The sequence below is a fragment of the Balaenoptera physalus genome (genome assembly GCF_965194825.1).
Source record: "Balaenoptera physalus genome assembly, chromosome: 10".
Taxonomy (NCBI): domain Eukaryota; kingdom Metazoa; phylum Chordata; class Mammalia; order Artiodactyla; family Balaenopteridae; genus Balaenoptera; species Balaenoptera physalus.
This window is the reverse complement of record NC_138889.1, coordinates 85499293-85518322: the sequence shown is the minus strand read 5'-3', so window position 1 is coordinate 85518322 and position 19030 is coordinate 85499293. Positions and strand designations below refer to the sequence as shown.

Here is a 19030-nt window from a genome sequence, read left to right as displayed (position 1 = left end):
TTTGATAAATCTCCTTTATCTTCTGGTAAGATTAGTCAATCCTCTTAACTATGCTGTTACAGATAATCTACAAATTGGGGTATATACTCTACAGAAGTCTATTACACTTTTTAAACTAAGTGTTCAATGAAGTATTTGATGATTTTTAAAAAATAGGTAAAAGCATTATTTTTCACAGTCTCTCCATCTTCATAAAAATAAAAAGAAACCCAGAAGTGTCCATGTATATTTTCATATCCTCACTCATAGTCTTAAAAATTTGTTGACTGCTGCTGGGCAAGACCTAAGAATGCTAAAAAAGAGAAGCCACTCTACTTTGAGAATTTTAAAAAATATCCCACTTCAATGTAATTACCAGTGTTCATAGTTTAATTTATAAGCAAAGAGATTAACCATTAAGTAGCAGCAACAGAGAGTTTATTTTCATGAAAATACCAGCAGATGTCAGCAAAAACTAAAGCAGTGTCGCATGAATTTGTACAAGGATGCTAAGCCATTTCTAACAGCATAACCATAATGCAAGAAAATCTCTAATTACAAAAGCTCAGTCCATGTAAGACACCTCAGTTTTCTACATTGCTACTCGATGTGTAATTACCTTTTTGGAGGTGGGAGCGGTGGGTCACGGTGGGATTTAGCCTTTTCAGGGTAGCAAGATCTCTTTCAACGAACTGAACCGTTCTGATTTCGCTTAACAAAACCCACCTACAACATTACATAAAAAACCAAACTACACTTTAGACAGCCATCCTCACTTAAAAAAAAACAAAACATCAAATAGTTTACAGAAAATGCCTATAACCCAGGTACTTCAATACATGTTCAGGGGTTCTGAATGTGGAATATTTATGAGTACTCAAATGCATTTTTGTGGGGAGTTCATAGTTTTCATCAGCTTCTCACAGGGGTCTTTGACCTCCATAAAGTTAAGAACCATGCTGGAACTTACTATAAGTTATATTCTCTGAATAAATCACTCTCTATATGTATAAATATGTATGCATGTTTCAAAATACATCTGTTAAAAATTACTTAGTTGAATCCACGCCAGGAAAGCAGTTTTAGAATAGACTGTCAGGTTGTAGAGCAGCTTGTTATCTACAAATAGACATAATATTTAAAAAAATAGAAGAATCTCATATATAATATTCCAAAGATAAGTAGCTATTTTCTTATACTTGTAAAAGACAAATGGGAAAAAGATCACTGGGATGCCACTCATTTTATTCAAATATATACATGCATTTTTCACTCTAACGTTTGTGACCAACACTGTGGAAGACCAACGTTTTCGGTCTTATGTTAACTTTTCAACCAGGACCCACCTATAGCCAAAGCTACGTGTTTCATACTTTTATGAAAACTTTTATTTTTGCTTTTAGATTAATAACATTCTAAAATAATTTAGCCACTTTGAATCATACTTATGCAAAATACAAAAAGGATCTACACAATTTCATTGTATTCTATATTACTGTAATTTTATATTAAAACAGTAAGTGGACTTGTGATGTAGTTTTTCTGAAACACAGCTTTTATTATAGCCTACTCCAAATCAGATATACCTTTCTCTGTAAACATTTTGCATGCTCACTAAAAGTTTGGTCTCCTAAATAGGCATAATGAACAAATATTTGCAAAATTGTTCGAGAAAGTTTCCCTTAAAAAACTTATCATCTTTGAAAAATAACAGAAATGTTCTACTAAGGAATGTTGAAATACAACAATTTGAATTTTAAAGTCATTTATTTTGTTGAAAATATGTTCCTGTTTTAAACAAACAAAAAGCTAAGATTTTAACTTGTCCCTATGAAGAGCTTAAGCAATACACTAAGTCATATTTAGAAGCAAAAAAAATGATGGCAGTAACTCAACTAAGAAGGTCTAATAACCCAGAAGTTCAGATAAAATTAGGAGCCTGTGTTCGTCTGTTCTGTGACAAAATATTTCCTTAATTCAGGAAAAAAAAAGAATCTAGCATCTGATTTAAGTACAGAAAGCCAAAATATTCTTTTTGTCAGTGCTCTGTTGAAACATATCAGTCAAGGAATTGATAAACTGTACTTCTAATAATTGGGTCGGTAAACACTTATAACTTAAATATGACATTTTAATTCCATGGTTGAAAATGGCACTCCATCAAAGTAAAACCAGTCATTTTAAACAGATACCAAAAGTATACAGGAGTAAAAATAAACCTCTTTTGGTCAATTCATCCAATTGGCTGTATAAATCTATTTTCAACAGCTAAAAGTATTTCAAGTTGCTAAAAGCTCATCTGATTAAAGTACTATACTTAAGGAAAACAAAAAGCTAGTTTAGAGGCCATGTCCTAGACAATAAAAAATTTTAGACAGACTGATGGATAGCTGTCTTGAAAAAAAGAGCAGAGAGGTTACCACCCACTCCCACACTCCAAAGGGTACCCATACACATTCCAACGTCAAGATTCAATCAATTTCCAAATAATTTATACTCTGTCTCAACCAGTGTTTCTCCACCTTGTTTCATTATTACTCCATTAAGGAGCTGTTTTTAGCCCTTTTAATCCTAGTCAACACCCTATTAAATTGAAATACCACTGATATAATGCACATCTGCTTATATATTGTATGTATATCCATGTTTTACACATAGAAAGAATAAGATTTTTGCCACCAAGCACAAATTTTCACCAAGAACACAGTCTAAGCAATGAAAGGTTTACAGTATTAAAACTTTTTTTTAAAAGAATAAGTGGAGAGAAGAAATGATGTATTTTAGCACTTAGTTATGTAGATTATTTCCAAAATAGTTCAACTACTTAGCTGTATCAAAATTAACTTTTCCTGAAGTAGGTACTATTCTCACCTATAGGTAGTCCTTGCCTTGCATGGGCGGTAGTGTGGGACCATAAAAATGGCAATCAAAGCAATCTTAATAATTAATGGGGAAAATTATTATTGTTCTGTGACCTTGAAAAAATCTGTCAAAATATTAAAAAGTGTCAGTTATAAACGTAAAAGAAAATGAAAAAATTGTAAAAAAGTATTTACTTGGTACACTGTAATTTATATTAGAAACACTGAGAATTAAAGTGTTATTTCATTATAAAAAACTAATCAGGAGCAATAGTACTTGCCTTTTTGTCAAATAATTTATGGTACTGGGTAAGCATCTTTTCTATACCACTGCAAGTTGTCAGACTCCTTTAAGTTTAGATTAGCTTCCACCATTTTATCGTTTGTGCTTTCAATGTTGTGAAATACCTCTGTAAGTTCCTTTAATGTGAAGTTTGTTACCATCACTTCCTCTGGTACATGTTCCTCCTTTTCTCATTTATGATGATAAGTTTGCCTTCACTGAGTTCCTCTAGCTGCATATCTAGAGGCTCTAGAATAGCAGCAGTGTCAACATTCCCATGATCAGTGATTTCTTCTACAACTCTATGTATGTTCAATTCAAGTCACACTTCTAGCATTATCGTTTCTTCACTGCACTTTCATCTTTGTTGGCCAATTCTGATTATCCACTTTGTAAAATGTCACATGGGTGGCAGGAGTCAACACAACTCTGTGCTTTCCTGTCTGAGCAAACTGAGTAACAGATGTGCAGTGACCAATCACTAGCAGAATTTGAGAGAAGTAACATGATTGATCACTGATCTTGAAGCACATCTGTTACTTGCATAGTGATTTGTGGACTTAAGAGCTAGCAAGGAAGTTTGTACTTCATGTAAATACTCACAATTAATATACCATGGTGACTGAAATTTGAACTGTGCTGTTAGGGAACTGGCTTATTTAACTAAATCACTGTCATTGAAATTTGTCGACCTGGGAATTATGCAAATTGAGGACTGCCTATACACTGCTTGTTTACATTGACCCAGACAGGCTTGAAGCTGACTGCTGAGTAATAAATAGTTCATCAAACTTTACATCAAATAATTTATCTTAAAGCACCCTAAAAGCAACATTAGTGCACAGAGTGCATGTTTGTCACTTGGCAATCAACTTTAAAAGGTACCTTAGAATTTTAGAAATAGACAAAGGAACTTTAAAGATCCCGTAATTTGATACCACAAATTATCCAGCATGTTTGTTATGAATTATTTCTCCTCCTTCTATTTCAATTTGCTCATATAGCCACTTGCGATCACAGCGGCATTCGGCACCACATTTGGTAGAACCGCAGGCAGGACAAGCATAGAAACATCCTAAGCAGTCTTCATCGAGGCAGTCACACAGGTCCATTCCACTGAAAATCAGGAGACCCTGGCTATCATAGACCTTACTCTTCGCTGGGATCACTTGTCTGTAATACAAAACACAAGGTGTGTTATACCTCACAAATATATTATTTCTGAATATTTAGTTGAAAACAGTTAATGAAAAAAACTTAAGGAGATAAAATGTTTTGAATTAGGGATGAAACCCCGCCAAACTGATACATGGCTTACCTGACTCAAAGCTACTCTACAATTAATAGCTAATGAGCTCCTTGCGAGAAGAAGAGACCTCAGTGTAAAGTGTTGAAACATATCCAAAGGAATGGACAAGAACTGTGTCTAAAAACAATAATTGTTAAAACTATTTACCCCTTCCTTGTCAAAAAAAAAAAAAGGCTAGGTAATAATGGTACATTTTATTAGCAACCAATCTATCTACTGCTTTGTGAACACAGATTTTTATCACAGTATACTATCCAATTATTTTTTATATTGCAATTAACCTGTTTCTTGTTCTTTAATGGACTCTAGCAAATCTTGCCTAAAAACACTTACATGATTCAGTGGAAAACCTTCACAGATGGAATAAATGGCCTATGTAGAAAATAATTCTGAATGATTACACTAACATTTGTCAATTTGCATTTTAGAAATGCTCAGTTTAAAAAGTCATATTCTAAACAATTTAGTTTTCTTGTTCATTCTATTGACTGTACTGTAACCTTCTATTTTAGACATGTAAAAAATAAAAAGTAACCTTGTATTCTCATAAAATTTATTTTTTAGCTGCCACCTACAGAGCAGAGACATACTGATTATATATTAGTGCTTTCAAACAAGTGAATTATTTTAGCTATAAGAAGTATAGGGTTTCCCTGGTGGCGCAGTGGTTAAGAATCCACCTGCCAATGCAAGGGACACGGGTTCAAGCCCTGGTCCGGGAAGATCTCACATGCCACGGAGCAACTAAGCCCATGCGCCACAACTACTGAGCCTGTGCTCTAGAGCCCGCGAGCCACAACTACTGAGTCTGCATGCCACAACTACGGAAGCCCATGAGCCTAGAGCCCGTGCTCTGCAACGAGAAGCCACTGCAATGAGAAACCCGCACACCACAACGAAGAGTAGCCCCCGCTCGCCACAACTAGAGAAAGCCCGCGCACTGCAAAGAAGACCCAACGCAGCCAAAAACAAAACAAAAAGAGAAGTATAATAAGTTTAAATTATTTTAATTATTGTGCCAAAAATGTTACCTTGTTCACTTCATTGATACTTTCTTAGAAGTAAATTTTTAGAGTGGAAGGGGATGCCTTAATTTTCTATGAGGCCCTTGGAGGTTCTTACTAATTCCAGATTATCGAATTTAAAATATCTAACCAGAAACATTCAAAACTTAAGAGAAAGATAGGAAAACAATACAGATGTGAAGCAAGTTAACATATACCTTAAATAACACATAGCCTACCTGTCTGAACCAGCAGCTGCATTTTTTGTAAGCCTTCTTTTTTCTCTTTTACCAGTTTCTGGAGCAAATTCAGTTTGCTTTCCTGGGTTTGCAAATTGTAATGACCTCAGAGCTTTAGCAGTTCTTCCCTGAATAAAGGTAAACAAATTATCAACTCAAATCTTAATATCAGACCATACATAAATATTTCACTTAACGTTAATCTAGATTATTCCTTAGCTTGGAAAACAGTCTGGAACTCACAAAAAAGAAAAAAAAAGGGTTTTAGTGCCCAAGTGCAACAAAATTTATGTGGCCCATGGTCCGGGACCATATTCAAAGTTTACTGGTTAACTTATTTATGATATTTTCATTATCTAATTTTAGTCTCTGGCATATTAGGAGGAGAGGAGGACAGGCACAGTGAAAATGGCAATGGCTGCTGCCAACATGGGAGAGAAGGCAGAAAAACTGCTGTATAACCCACAGCACACAGCACAGGTTCCTACTAATGATCTTGGGTCCTTAGGAAAAGGTTCGATTACATACATTTTTAAAGCTGAGAAGTAATAAAGTTTCAAGCTCTGTAACAGTATTATAATCCTTTTAAAAAAATTTGGTAAAACAAAATTTTGATGGTTAAGGGTTTAATTTCATTATCTGGGGGGAAAAAAGGTTTATGTGATACATTCCACATGAACAATAGGTAAATGAAGTGGAGAATACATCTAAAGTGGCAGCAGCAAGTACTTAGTATAAACTGCAAGATAACATTGGGTCCTGGAGATATGCCTTTGAGGGGATAACGAAGGAAAAGCACTACATGTAATTTAAAATTTTAATTTGGTTTATTAACATAATGAAAAGGAGAAAATTGAGAAAAATATGCCAGCAGAAAGAATTATAAATTGCTTATAAATAGAAAATTTGAGAAGTGCTCCTTTGACGTACCAGTCCTTGTTCTGCACCAGAGACAGCTTTATGAAATCTTTAGTTGTTCTGATACAGTTAAATAATTTAAAGGTAACATGTGACTAAGGAAGAGAGTTATAAAATAATTAATACTTACAATGTAAAAATGTATGCTTTTTGACAGTAGGGAGTCCTAAAGTTAGTCTTGACCATACCAAGTAAGAATTAAGAGCCAGAAGCAAAGGAAATTCACAAGCATCTTAAAATCCCAAACAAGAATGGGATAGTGCCAAAGCAGAAAGAAAGGCTGAAATAAGAAATAATTACTTCAAGTCACTTCTGAAGTTCCTTTTAAAGCAGCAGTTTTCAAGTCCTTCAAAAAAAAGGGGACTTCATCCTGCTACATTTCAGACCCTTGCTGGCTGGCATATCCTACTGAGTTACTTTGGTATCAGAAAAGGAGCTAGGATGGTTAAGTCCTGGCTGTGCCAGAATGTCTTAGCACTAGGAGCTATGGCTTGAAAGTCTTGGGAATATTATGTTATTCTTTTCCTAAGCTAACTTTCTTTACCAAACAATCTGGGTTTACACAAATATTTAGAAACACCATTTATTTTCACCTCCCCAACTTTATATTCACTGCCTGCTAGTTAGTATACAGTCATCCCTTGGTATCTGAGGAGGATTGGTTCCAAGATCTGCTGTGGATACCAAAATGCTAGGATGTTCAAGTCCCACAGTTGGCCCTCTGCAACTTTGGATTCATCCAACCACAGATTGTATAGTACAGTATTGACTGAAAAAAATCCACATATAAGTGGACCTGCACAGTTCAAACCTGTGCTGTTCAAGGCTCAACTGTAATAAATAGTGATATAAATGTGATTTCCTTATAATTATAACCCCACATTGTAGAAGTAATGGAGAAAAAATGACTATACATACATCTGAATCAGGTTTTTTTCTCTGCCGGTCTTCAGAATCAACATCCACACTTCCATTGATTATCTGTGTACATTTTGGACAAAGTTTCCAACCAGGTACAAGCTGCCTTCCAAATTTTGCACTCAGAAAAGTGGCATCATCTAAATCAATTACATGTAAATTTTTTTTGGCTAGTTTTTTGTGTATGTTAAATGGGTCACAACATGACTTCTGCAAATCCTCAAATCTGTCGATGTAGATTTTTGCATGATGGAAGCAAATTGTATTGTTCCCAGAAAGTGTCATTCCAGTTCTAAGTTGAAGTAAAAGCATGTCATTTGATGACAATTCTTGCAAAGTCTTGAAACCTGTATGACGAGTATAGTAGGTTTTATGGCACTCATTTGTGGTTCGAAGCTGGACTCCAACTGAACATGGATCCATCATTTTTGATTCTAGCAAATTTCCTCGTTTTGATTTTTGTCTAGCAGATCACCCTAGAGAAAACATTAAAGAGAGTCAGATTTGTGCTGCAAAATTTTTATCTGGGAAACTGAAAAAGCATTTGATAAAATTCAATATCTGCATAATAGAAAGAAAACTCTTAGCAAGCAAGGAATAGAAAGACATTTACCAAGAGCCTACAAAAACATTATTATATTTAATTATAAAACATTAGAAGCATTCTCTGTAAAGTTAGAACTACACAAGAATACTTATATCACAGTTTCCATTTAACACCATATTAAAAGGTATTAAAAGGTATTCAATATAAAGATTAAAGAGGAAGAAATAAGAAATATTACTCAAAGATATGAATATCTAAATGGAAAATACAAGAGGTTCAATGGACAAACTATTAGAACCAGAAAGATAATTCAGCAGGCATGCTGGAAACAAAAACATTACAAAGATATCTTACAAGATATATAAATCTTACAAAAGATATGTAAGACTTTTACGGAGAAAACGATCAAACAGAAAGACAAATGACACCTTAAATAAATGTAGAAATTAATCATGGCAAGTGTGACTATAGTAAATATGTCAATTTTCTAGGAATTTATCTATAAATTCAATATGATTCCAATCAAAATTTCACCAGGTATTCCACAACTCCCCCACCCCCTGGAATTTAGCAAGCTGGTCTATATGGAAGAGTAAAGGTTCAAGAGAGCCAAGGTAATCTTGAAGGAAAACAAAACAAGAAATTTATTTACTATAAACTATTATAATTAAAAGTGTGTGGTATCAGTATACTATAGACAAATAGATCCATGAAAAGATGAGGGCTTGGTGTATGACATGTGGTATTATAAATCAATAGGTATAACACATTAATGGGAGAAAGATTTAATTAAAGATGCTTGGACAACCGGCTAACCATATGGAAAAAGACAGACTAAAATCTTTTTCTCACAAACAAAAATCAATTCCAGATGTTATTATAAAATAAAACTTGAAAAGAAAAACTGTAAAAATGTTTATAAGAAAACATAGAAGACTTTGTGACACTGGGGTAGAGAAGCATTTCTCAAACAAGAAAGGACATATCAAAGAAAAAGGTGGACACGTTTGATTTTATGTCCAAATTAAACATTTCTATATAACTCTAAGGAAGGGAAAAGAAGCCACACTGGAAAGGTGTTGTTGGGATTATTATTCCAAATATACAAAAAAAACCCTGACTTCTACAAATCACTTAGAAAATGACCACCCATTAGTAAATGAAACAAATATACACAGGCAATTCACAGAGGAAGAGAACAAAACAGCCAACAAATGCAGGTGTTTAACCTCATAGTTATCAGGAGAATGAAAATGAAATACCACTTCTCAAACATTTGTTTGGCAAGATTTTAAAAATCTGGTAACATAGTGAAGGCAAAAATGTGGCCAATTCTTACATGCTCCTTATACCTTGTAGGAACGTAAACTGCTGCAACTGCTTTAGAGTTTTTGGTAATTTCTTGCAAAACTGAAGAAGTCCACATCCCAGGGCCTTATATTTTCAGCTCTAGGTGTCTGTGCCAGAGAAATGTATGTCCCATGTGAGCATAGGACTTTGCGCATGATACATACAAAGTCTTTCAGCATTCATTGCTTTTGACAGTGAAAAATTGGAAATAACCCAATGGTAAAGGGTGAGAAATTGTAGGTTACTCAACAGGGACTGCTACAGGACAGTTAAAAATAAACTGCATGAATTAAATGAGTCAATTTGAATAAATTTCAAAGATAATCATAAGTGAAAAAGCTGCCAGAATACCCCAGAATTTAAAGTGTTTGAACATTTTAACTTAAAAATTTTAAAAGCTGATTAAAACAGAGAATATTTTAAATTCTATTTTAACCAACTTTTAAAATGTAATTACCAAGTATAGGTTCCAATCACATCAGATGAAACTGCTTGTATAAATCTAATTAATTGTTTTCTTTTAACAGATAAGTGGGTTAAGATAAATTAAGGGATGGAAAAGAAGAAGCCAGAGATACAGTTATAAAACACCACCACCAAACTATGTTGTATTAAACTTCAGCAGATAGTGTCACAAATCTGGCTCTGACCTTCCTTAACAGTCAACAGGAAGGAAATTTGATCAACTATCCCCACAGCACATTAGGGAAACTGCTAACGCTTAATGTCTTATTAATGTCACAGATTCTTTATCTTTGTAGGTAACTATCACCAATTTATAGCCACTAATGTATAATATGATTTTCTGAACGTAAAACTATTTCTTAGCATTCAAGAAGTTGGGCTATACCCTGATCATATTTGACAGGAAAAGCATCTTGTGACTTGGAAATTTTATTTTAGAAATTCTATCTGTCCATGGCAATAAAATATTTTTACCCGTTAGGGAGTTTTTTTTTTTTCTTTGCTATTAGGGGCTTCTATTCCTTTATTTTCCTTTAATCTTGGCTAAATTACGATCTCATTCACAAGAGTTTATCAGTAGACTCAAGTTGTACCGGTGAGGTTGAATCCTTATTTCTAAGTGATCTGACGCTCTTGGAAATTTGGAAATATGATTAACTCCTACTAAATTAATTTTTCTGGTAAGTATTTGCTTGGACATTTGCTTCCACAACTGCATAAATTCTCTTATTAACCTTAAACCACTATGAATCTAGACTCTTAGTTGGACAGCATAGAGCGGAATTTGTTTTTCTTTCAAGTTAGCCATAACCCTACCAGTCTTTGAAAACATCCCCTTCTGGGTAAGCAGTGGCTTCTAACCATTTTGAACTCTTGGCGTACTTTTGAGTACATAATGGAGGAACACTTGAAGGAATTAAATTGCTGCACAATTATGCTGTTTTCTAAGAAGCCATCTCTCAGGTATCACTGTTAGGGTAGAATTATTTACTATTGGAGTTGCCAGATAAAATACAGGATGCTCAGTTAAATTTGAATTTTTGATAATGTATAAATAATTTTAATTATATCCCAAATATTGCTAAAAAGTAATTTGTTGTTTGTCTGAAATTCAAATTCAGTTGGGCATCCTGTATTTTTATTTGCTAAATCTGGTGGCCTCATTTACCATGCCTTTTTTTTTTTTTTTGCATATTCCAGTAAGTAGAGATCTCTTTGGTGCCAGCTTCACATTATCTTCCACCTCTTATTTGCTGCTAAAAGAAAACTGAACTACTTATGAACAAATTACAGGACCTGCTCAGTTAAAAATTAAAGTGCCCCATCTGACAGAAGACAAATCACTAGTTGCAGTACAAAATATATTTAACACATTGCTTAAAGCTCAATGGCATATTGATACCACTAACTTGAGTGAAACCGTCACGGTAAAAGTGTACACACCTGTGTCAAAGCAGTTTTACGTTCAAGCATTGCTTTAAAAAAAAAAAAAGTCAGGTTAGCTCAAGGAACACAAAATTTCAGGCAGTGATCTTCGGTGGTTACTGCCTGCCTTCTAAAACCTATACCCCTCTGGTTGCTCCTCTCCTGTTGTATCTCCCAGTGTCCTCATTTCTGTTCTCTTCTCTGAAGCTAAAGTTCTGCTATAGAGTTTTTTGGATCTGTTTCCTAGCAACTGTTTCTTTTGCTCATTTTGGCCTGTGCTCTGGCAATGTGGCCCACAATTAGTATTTTTGTTTCTTCAAGCGATAGTCTAGTAGCTTCATGTTGCTCCCTTCACCTGCAGTATGGTGCCATGTTCTCCAGTAATGATTATCTAATATCTTCCTCAATTAATAGTCAGAAATACATTACTATTTACTGTCCATGAACTATTGAATAGTACTAGCATCAGCTGGGAACTTATTATTGAATAGAAAAGAGAAATCTCAGGAAAGCCCCACAGTCACTGAATCAGAATTGCATTTAAAAAGGAAATCCCCAGGTGATATGTAAGCACAGTACAGTTTGAGATGCACTGCTTTAGATAATTCAATTAAAAACATTAACCAAGCATCTTCTATATTTATAGAGTATATCAAAAAAGAATAAGAAACACACACACACAGACATGTACTTGCCTTCCAGGAAGTCCGACACTTAGGGAAGATTATTTGAGGGGGGGAGGGGGAGTTGTAAATTTCATAAACTAGGTATAGAAAGAAATACCTGCTTCAGTGGAAAACTGCACTGCTGAAGAGTACAACCTTCAGGGTTTTCACATTCCCATTACATGAGAGCTCTGAGTCTTTCATTGCCTTTGAGCTATTTTACAGCTGACAACTGTACAAAACTAACAGCAATGCAAAACTCTTGTCTATATTCTTGTAAATTCTGTCTGGTAGAGGTACAATTGACATCCCTGGCCCACTGTGGAAGAAGACAGTTTTGCCTCTATTTGCTCATTTATTTCAATATTCCTGATCAATAAATGTGTCTGTTCTTTTGATTGTCATTTGAACTGATTATATAACATCTTACCAGTCCCCTCATTAATAAGGTAAACAAAAACCATGTGTTGCTAATTTTATATCTGTGTGACAGTCATGATTTTACTTCCTTCTCCCTTTTTTTGTGGGAAATTATATTTTAAACAGGAAAAAATTAATTTGCTCCAGCCAAGTCACTTTGACGGAGTGAAAAAAAAAATCCAGTTCTTATAGGTTAAGATGAAAACCATGTAACAAACAAAAAGCCCCAAATGTGTTCATTTAGACCTGAGTAATTTAGATTTGTTTTCCACTCCCCCCACCACCTCAGGAAAATTTCACTGATACAAATGAGACTGGTCTTTAAGTGCTTTCAAACTACACATAGTGATGGAGGATTTTTTAATTCCTGAATGTCAATGAGTATCCTAAGGCCTTCCTGTATAAATGTTTCAATGAATTTTATTTGTACACTTAATTATTTTCCACTTCAAATAGTAAAATGCCTTTTTAACAAGTCAGATTTTACCTGAGACCTGTGCTCCTGGTTCTTGAATAGCCACGGTTAAAGAAACCCTCCTACTCCTCTCCATATGGCTTCCATAAGACTCAAGAACATCCCCTTGTTTACCTATGACCAGGACAAAGGACCTCCAAATTCCCATTGTCTCATTTATAAATTTATGAGTAATTAGCTGAACTGCTTGTTGAAAATAATCAATTGGAACAAAATGCTTGTTAACCATATTTTAAGTTTCTCTCCTTCCCCTAGGTCCCTGAACTTTGGCCTACCCTCAGCCAGAGCCAGCAAAGGACCCCTCGAGAGAATAGGCTGGCCTCAGGGCAAAACAATCTGGGATCTACAATCAGACCAAGCAGTTCTGTTTTAGCTTTGTTTACTCATCCCTTGAGAAGCTGGTAAATCTTTTGGTCAGAGAATTCTCTCCACTGCTATAATCCCTTTTCCCCTGTTGCAATAACCCTTTCAATAAAGTCTCTCCTTATTAACTCTGGATTTTATTATTTGACACTTTCTTTTAAAAGTTCTGCATTTTCAATTTTCTCTTGCCTTAGAATTGCCAATACTTTCCATCAGTACCTAAACAGAGTGTTTTGTGATTCTAAGATTAACTTCCAATATTTTTATAGCACTCCCAGAAGAGTCGAGAGAGAATGAAATAAATATAGATTTATTAGACCCCTTCTATACCTTAGGTAGTAAACACAAGCATTTGCTCCTCATATATCTGAACACTGACAAGTTAGGGAATAAGCTTTTTTAAAAAATTGAGGTATTACCTTACATAACATTATATTAGTTTCAGGTATACAATGTAATGATACAATATTTGTGTATATTGAAAATGATCATCACAATAAGTCTAGTTAACAACTGTCACCACAGTTATAAATGTTTCTTTTCTGTGATGTGAACTTTTAAGATTTACTCCCTCAGCAACTTTCAAATATGCAGTACAGTATTATTAACTAGTTATCATGTTGGATGTTACATCCCCATTACTTACTTACAACTGGAAGTTTGTACCTTTTGACCCCCTTTTCACCCATTTTGCCCACCCTAACCCCCTGACAATGGCAATTACCAATCCGTTCTCTTTATCTATGAGTTCATTTTTTAAACATTATATTTTAAAGTTATTTGTTTTTTATAGATTCCATGGAATAAGTTTTAAACACTATCTCTTGCTATTCATTACCCAACTCTAAGGTAGGTAGGTTGGATGCACTGAAGAAGCTGAGTGACCTCATACAAGGCCACGATAGTAGCAAGTTTCCCTAATAACACAAGTTCTAGGACATGATCACAGGCCTCCTATAGGAGTTAGTCAAAGCAGAACCACAACCATCAAACAAAAGCAGACAAACAACAAACAACAAAACAAAAGCAGAGGGAGATAGTGGTGCTTGGTTACCACTCTTCAAGTTAGTGGGAAAAAGAGCATTAAGAGGAAATTTAATGAAAAAATAAATTACTGAATTTTTAGGTCAATTTTTAAGAGTCTTTCCCTTTCAGGAAAAATGCCTTGTTTTTTCAGTATAGGGGTCTTACAATTTATAAGGCATTTCCCCATTTACCTTTTATTTAATTAAAAAAAAAAATAACTTCACCCCTACTTTGCAAATCAGCAGTTTCAGTCCTAGGCGTGCACCTGCCTGAGCGCACGCGCGCGCGCACACACACACACACACACACACACACACGCACACCACACACACACACACACACACACACACACACACACACACACACACACACGTCATGCCTCTGGCAACTGATAACTTTTTGTGCCCATTATCTTCAAATACTAACTACCTACAGGACACTTGAATGGGTACTAACAGAAGGGTTAAATGGCCAAGTGGGATAGTCTTAAACCTCAAGAAGACCCAGGCCCCATAAGAAAGATAAAGTGAACTTAAAACAAAAATATGGTCCATAGTATTATTTAAAATAAAATATTTGGGAGGTTCCAGTCAAAGATGGTAGTGTAGGAAGACCCTGAACTCATCTCTTCCCACGGACATGCTGAATTTGTACCTACATACAGATCCATTCCTGCCAAAGAAGAACTGAGGGCTGCAGAACAAGTGATAGAGGGACGACACAGGGCATGGGTAAAAGAGATGGAGGCATGGTATCGATGGGAACCCCAACCCTGACGAGGACCTTCGGTAGGGAGGGGTATCACTGAGGGGCCTGTACGCAGACTTGCCCACCCTAGAGCAGAGCAAAGAAGCAACTGTTTAAAGGGCACCTACGCTCTAGATGAAGGAAATCCATATACTAACCCTCAAGTGCCTGCCAAATGGGCAGAGAACTGCTGAAACTGTCTCCGTGGTCCAAGGTGCCAGAAAGTGCCATTTTTTGTGTGTTCCCCTTACACCTTAATAGTGCGGACAGAATCACGGTCCAGGTACTCTTACTGGCCTGCCAAGGCTGCCCCAGCATGCCCCAGGCCCACCCCACCTCCCAGCTCCAGCTGTCCTGCCAAAGTGGTCTGAGCATGGCAAGCCCTGGGACCGCATCCTTCCCCTGCTCCACTCATGCTTGCTCCAGCTCCAGTCACCCCACTAGGGTGGTCCCAATGTGAACATGCTCCAGGACACACTGGTCCACACCTGCTCCAGGTCCAACCAGCCTGACAAAGCTGCCTGGCACACACGGTCCATACAGACGACACTCCTACACAAAGCCATGCCTTCCAGACTTGGAGAGGTAGATGTTTCACCTAATTAATACGAAAACAGAGTTAAACAAAAGAAGGAGACAGAGAAATATGTTCCAAAAAAAAGAAAAAAGAACAAGATAAAAGTCCAGGAAAAAACCCTAAGGAAATAGAGATAAGTAATTTACCTGATAAAGAGTTCAAAGTAATGGTCAAAAAGATGCTTAACAAACTTGGGAGAAAAATGGAGGAACACACTGAGAACTTAAGAGTTAGGATAGAAAAGAACCAAACAGAGATGAAGAATACAATAACTGAAATGAAAAATATACTGGGTCAACAATCTAGAAGACAGAATAGTGGAAGTCATCCAAGCAGAAAAGCAAAAAGCAAAAAATTTAAAAGAGTTTAAGGGACCTCAGAGGCAACATCAAGCATACTAACATTTGCATTATAGGAGAAGAGAAAAAGAAAACATATTTGAAGAAGTAACGGCTGAAAACTTCCCTAACCTGGGGAAAGAAACAGATATCCAGGTCCAAGAAGCACAGAGAGTTCCAAACAACATAAACCTAAAGACACACCAAGACAAACTATAATTAAATCAGCAAAAGTCAAAGATAGAGAATTTCAAAGACAGAAAGAGAAAAACAACTAATCACATACAAAAGAACCCTCACAAAAGAACCCTCAAAAGACTATCAGCCGGTTTTTCAGCAGAAACTTTGCATGATGTATTTAAAGTGCAGAAAGGAAAAAACCTGCAACCAAGTACTCTACCTGGCAAAGTTATCATTCAGAATTGAAGGAGAGATAAAGAGTTTCCCAGACAAGCAAAAACTAAAGAAGTTCATCATCACTAAACCAGTCTTACAAGAAATATTAAAGATCTTCTTTGAGTAGAAGAGGCCATGACAAGAAATAAGGAAATATATGAAAAAAGAAACTGCACTGGTGAAGGCAAATTTACAGTCAAGGCAGTGCATCAGCTGCTTAAAAACAGGTATGAAAGTTAAAAAACAAAGGTAGTAAAATCAACTATAACTACAATTAAGTATTTAAGAGATACACAAAATAAAAAGATGTAAAATATGACATCAAAAACATAAAACATGGGGGAGGGGGAGAGTAAAATGTGCTTTTAGAGCATTCAAATTTACACAAGAATTAGGTTAAAATAAACTGATATATATATGTGTCAATATACATGAATCTCATGGTAACCACAAACCTATAATAGATACACAAAAAAAAGAGAAAGGAAGCAAACATAACACTGAAAAAAAAATCATCAAACCATGAGGGGAGAGACCAAGAGAAGAAAAGAACAGAGAAGAACCACAAAAACAACCAGGAACAATCAACAAAATGGCAATAAGTACATACCTATCAATAATCACTTTAAATGTAAATAGACTAAATGTTCCAATCAAAAGACACAGGCTGGATGAATGGATTAAAACAATAAGACCCATCTATATACTGCCTACTGTTCACATTTGGCACAATTCAGCAAACCCTTCAGGTCTCCAAACTCCATTTGTGATTTCTATTTCTATGGTCCTTAACTGTCAAAGAGAACAGAATCCCTTGATTTCAACAACTGAAAGATTGTTTCCAGACTAAGATGAATGAGCAAAGCTCTCCTTATTCTACCTGAATTCTGGATGTGGTCAACATTGTCAAACAGTACTTAATACTATACTTAAACTGCCAAACAGTTGGGTAAATGATTGTGACACTGAACTGTAAGCTATTCTGTTGAAAACACTTTCACCTCTTCCTAGAAAACAAAGTCTGGACTCTTTAGCATGGCATTACTTGTTCAAACGTCACATACTCCAGGTCAAAATAGTCTACTAGCAAAGTTCTTTTATATTTTATGTCTTCATCTTGTCTCTTTGCTTGGAAAGCCAGGCAATGCTAACTAATCCTTCAAGACGGTGCCAGCGTCTTCACCTTTCTGCTGTGCCTTACCCAAATACGATTGTTATAGGTCCTTCTTCCTCTGTGTTTGAAACTTTTACTTTTCAGCTGTTGGAAGACAGGAGCTATATGGTGTTATTTTCTCTACCACTCAAGGCAAAAGAGTAAGGAACTTCAGGGACTTCCCTTTTCATAGCACTCATCACAGGCTTTCTTCTTTGTTAGTTTTTCCCATTATGTATTACGCTCCGTGAGGGCAAGGAATCACCAGGGTCCTGTTACAGCTGTAGCTTCTCCAACTAGCACAATATTGGCACTTAGTAGATAACATCTTTCGAATGAATACATGTTCCTAAACTGCCAGAATCTCACACAATGAAGGCTGAATCTGCCCAAATCAATGTGACTAGGTGCTCAGGATCCTGCAATTATTCCCACCTCAACCCTGTGCTCATATGCGTAACGCCCCTACTTCACGGCTGTATCATAATATTGCAAGCCACCAGATACATCATATGAGCCTCTACCATGTTCACGGTACGGGAATGGAAGAAAGAAGACTACTTATTCGGCATCCGGCCTCAACCAAACAGCTAGGGCTGGGAGGGCTCCGATTTAAAAAATAAAAACCAAATGGCAGAGATATAAGCTGTGGATGGGGCTCTAGGCCACAAAGCTCTCCTCTAAATAAGACAAGCCTAAGTCAAAATTAGCAGGGCTCCAGGTCTCCCTAAGAGAGGCGGCGACCCGCGGGGGTCAACAGATGCGGCGGTAGGAACCGTGTTGGGCCTTGACACAAGGGGCCGCAGATGAAGCGGAGGAAGCGGGGAACGCTGCAGGGTGGCAGGCTGGCGGAGGCCTCAGCTAGCAGCTGAAAATCCCCCTCACTCCCCCTCACATGTCCGATCTGCTCCCCCTCCTCTCCTGGGGACCTCCATCACCTGGCCCGGGCCCTCCTCCCACCCAGGGATCGTCCTCCACGCCCCCGATCCTCCCCAAAGCCTCCCCCAGCCCTTCCCACCTTTAGCGGGAGCGCTCCACCGCCGGGGTCCGGGCCACACCCGCAACGTCTCAGCTGGGCCTCGGCCGCCGGCTTCTCGGCTCTTCCCGGCGCTACCAGCGAGAGGGCGGCGAGCCAGGCTAGAGAGTCTCAGCACGACCATAAAGAGAGGCCTGGGAGAAGCCTAGAGGGGAACGGAGCTTGGCGCCCCCGCCTTCGGGGCGGAAAGGGCGGGGCGGCGTGAATTGGCGAATGAATCAAGGTGAGGCAATGGTTGCTTCAGAGGCTGACTGGATTTTTTTTTTTTTTTTTTTCCCTTCTGTTCTTGGGTGTTAGGGAATTGGGCGGTGTCTGGGGCCACCTTTTACAAGATGCAAGTTTGGCTCACTTGGGTTGTGTTCGCGAATCTCTACGCCTGTGCGTGACGCCACATTCTTGCACCCCAACCCTCCTAATCCCTGAAGGAGAAGTGAATGAGTTAAAAAGACCTTCAGAAGAGACCCTTTATTTAGGGTCTCAAGTTTTGATTTCTTTCACTCAAGCGAAATATATTACAAAATGCATCTCCTTTATTA

The 19030-nt window shown here is 36.9% G+C and overlaps 1 protein-coding gene across 1 annotated transcript; it reads right to left on the bottom strand.

Annotated features, from left to right (window-relative positions):
* Positions 1-400: 400 nt before the first annotated feature.
* ARL14EP (ARF like GTPase 14 effector protein) lies at positions 401-18688 on the bottom strand. The gene is made up of 4 exons (XM_082476739.1): positions 18477-18688; positions 7512-7987; positions 5676-5803; positions 401-4296 (listed from the first exon to the last, which is right to left on the bottom strand). Exons 2-4 carry the CDS (start codon positions 7935-7937, stop codon positions 4068-4070), a joined length of 783 nt encoding a protein of 260 aa, XP_082332865.1. The 5' UTR covers positions 7938-7987; positions 18477-18688; the 3' UTR covers positions 401-4067.
* Between the last annotated feature and the right edge of the window lie 342 nt (positions 18689-19030).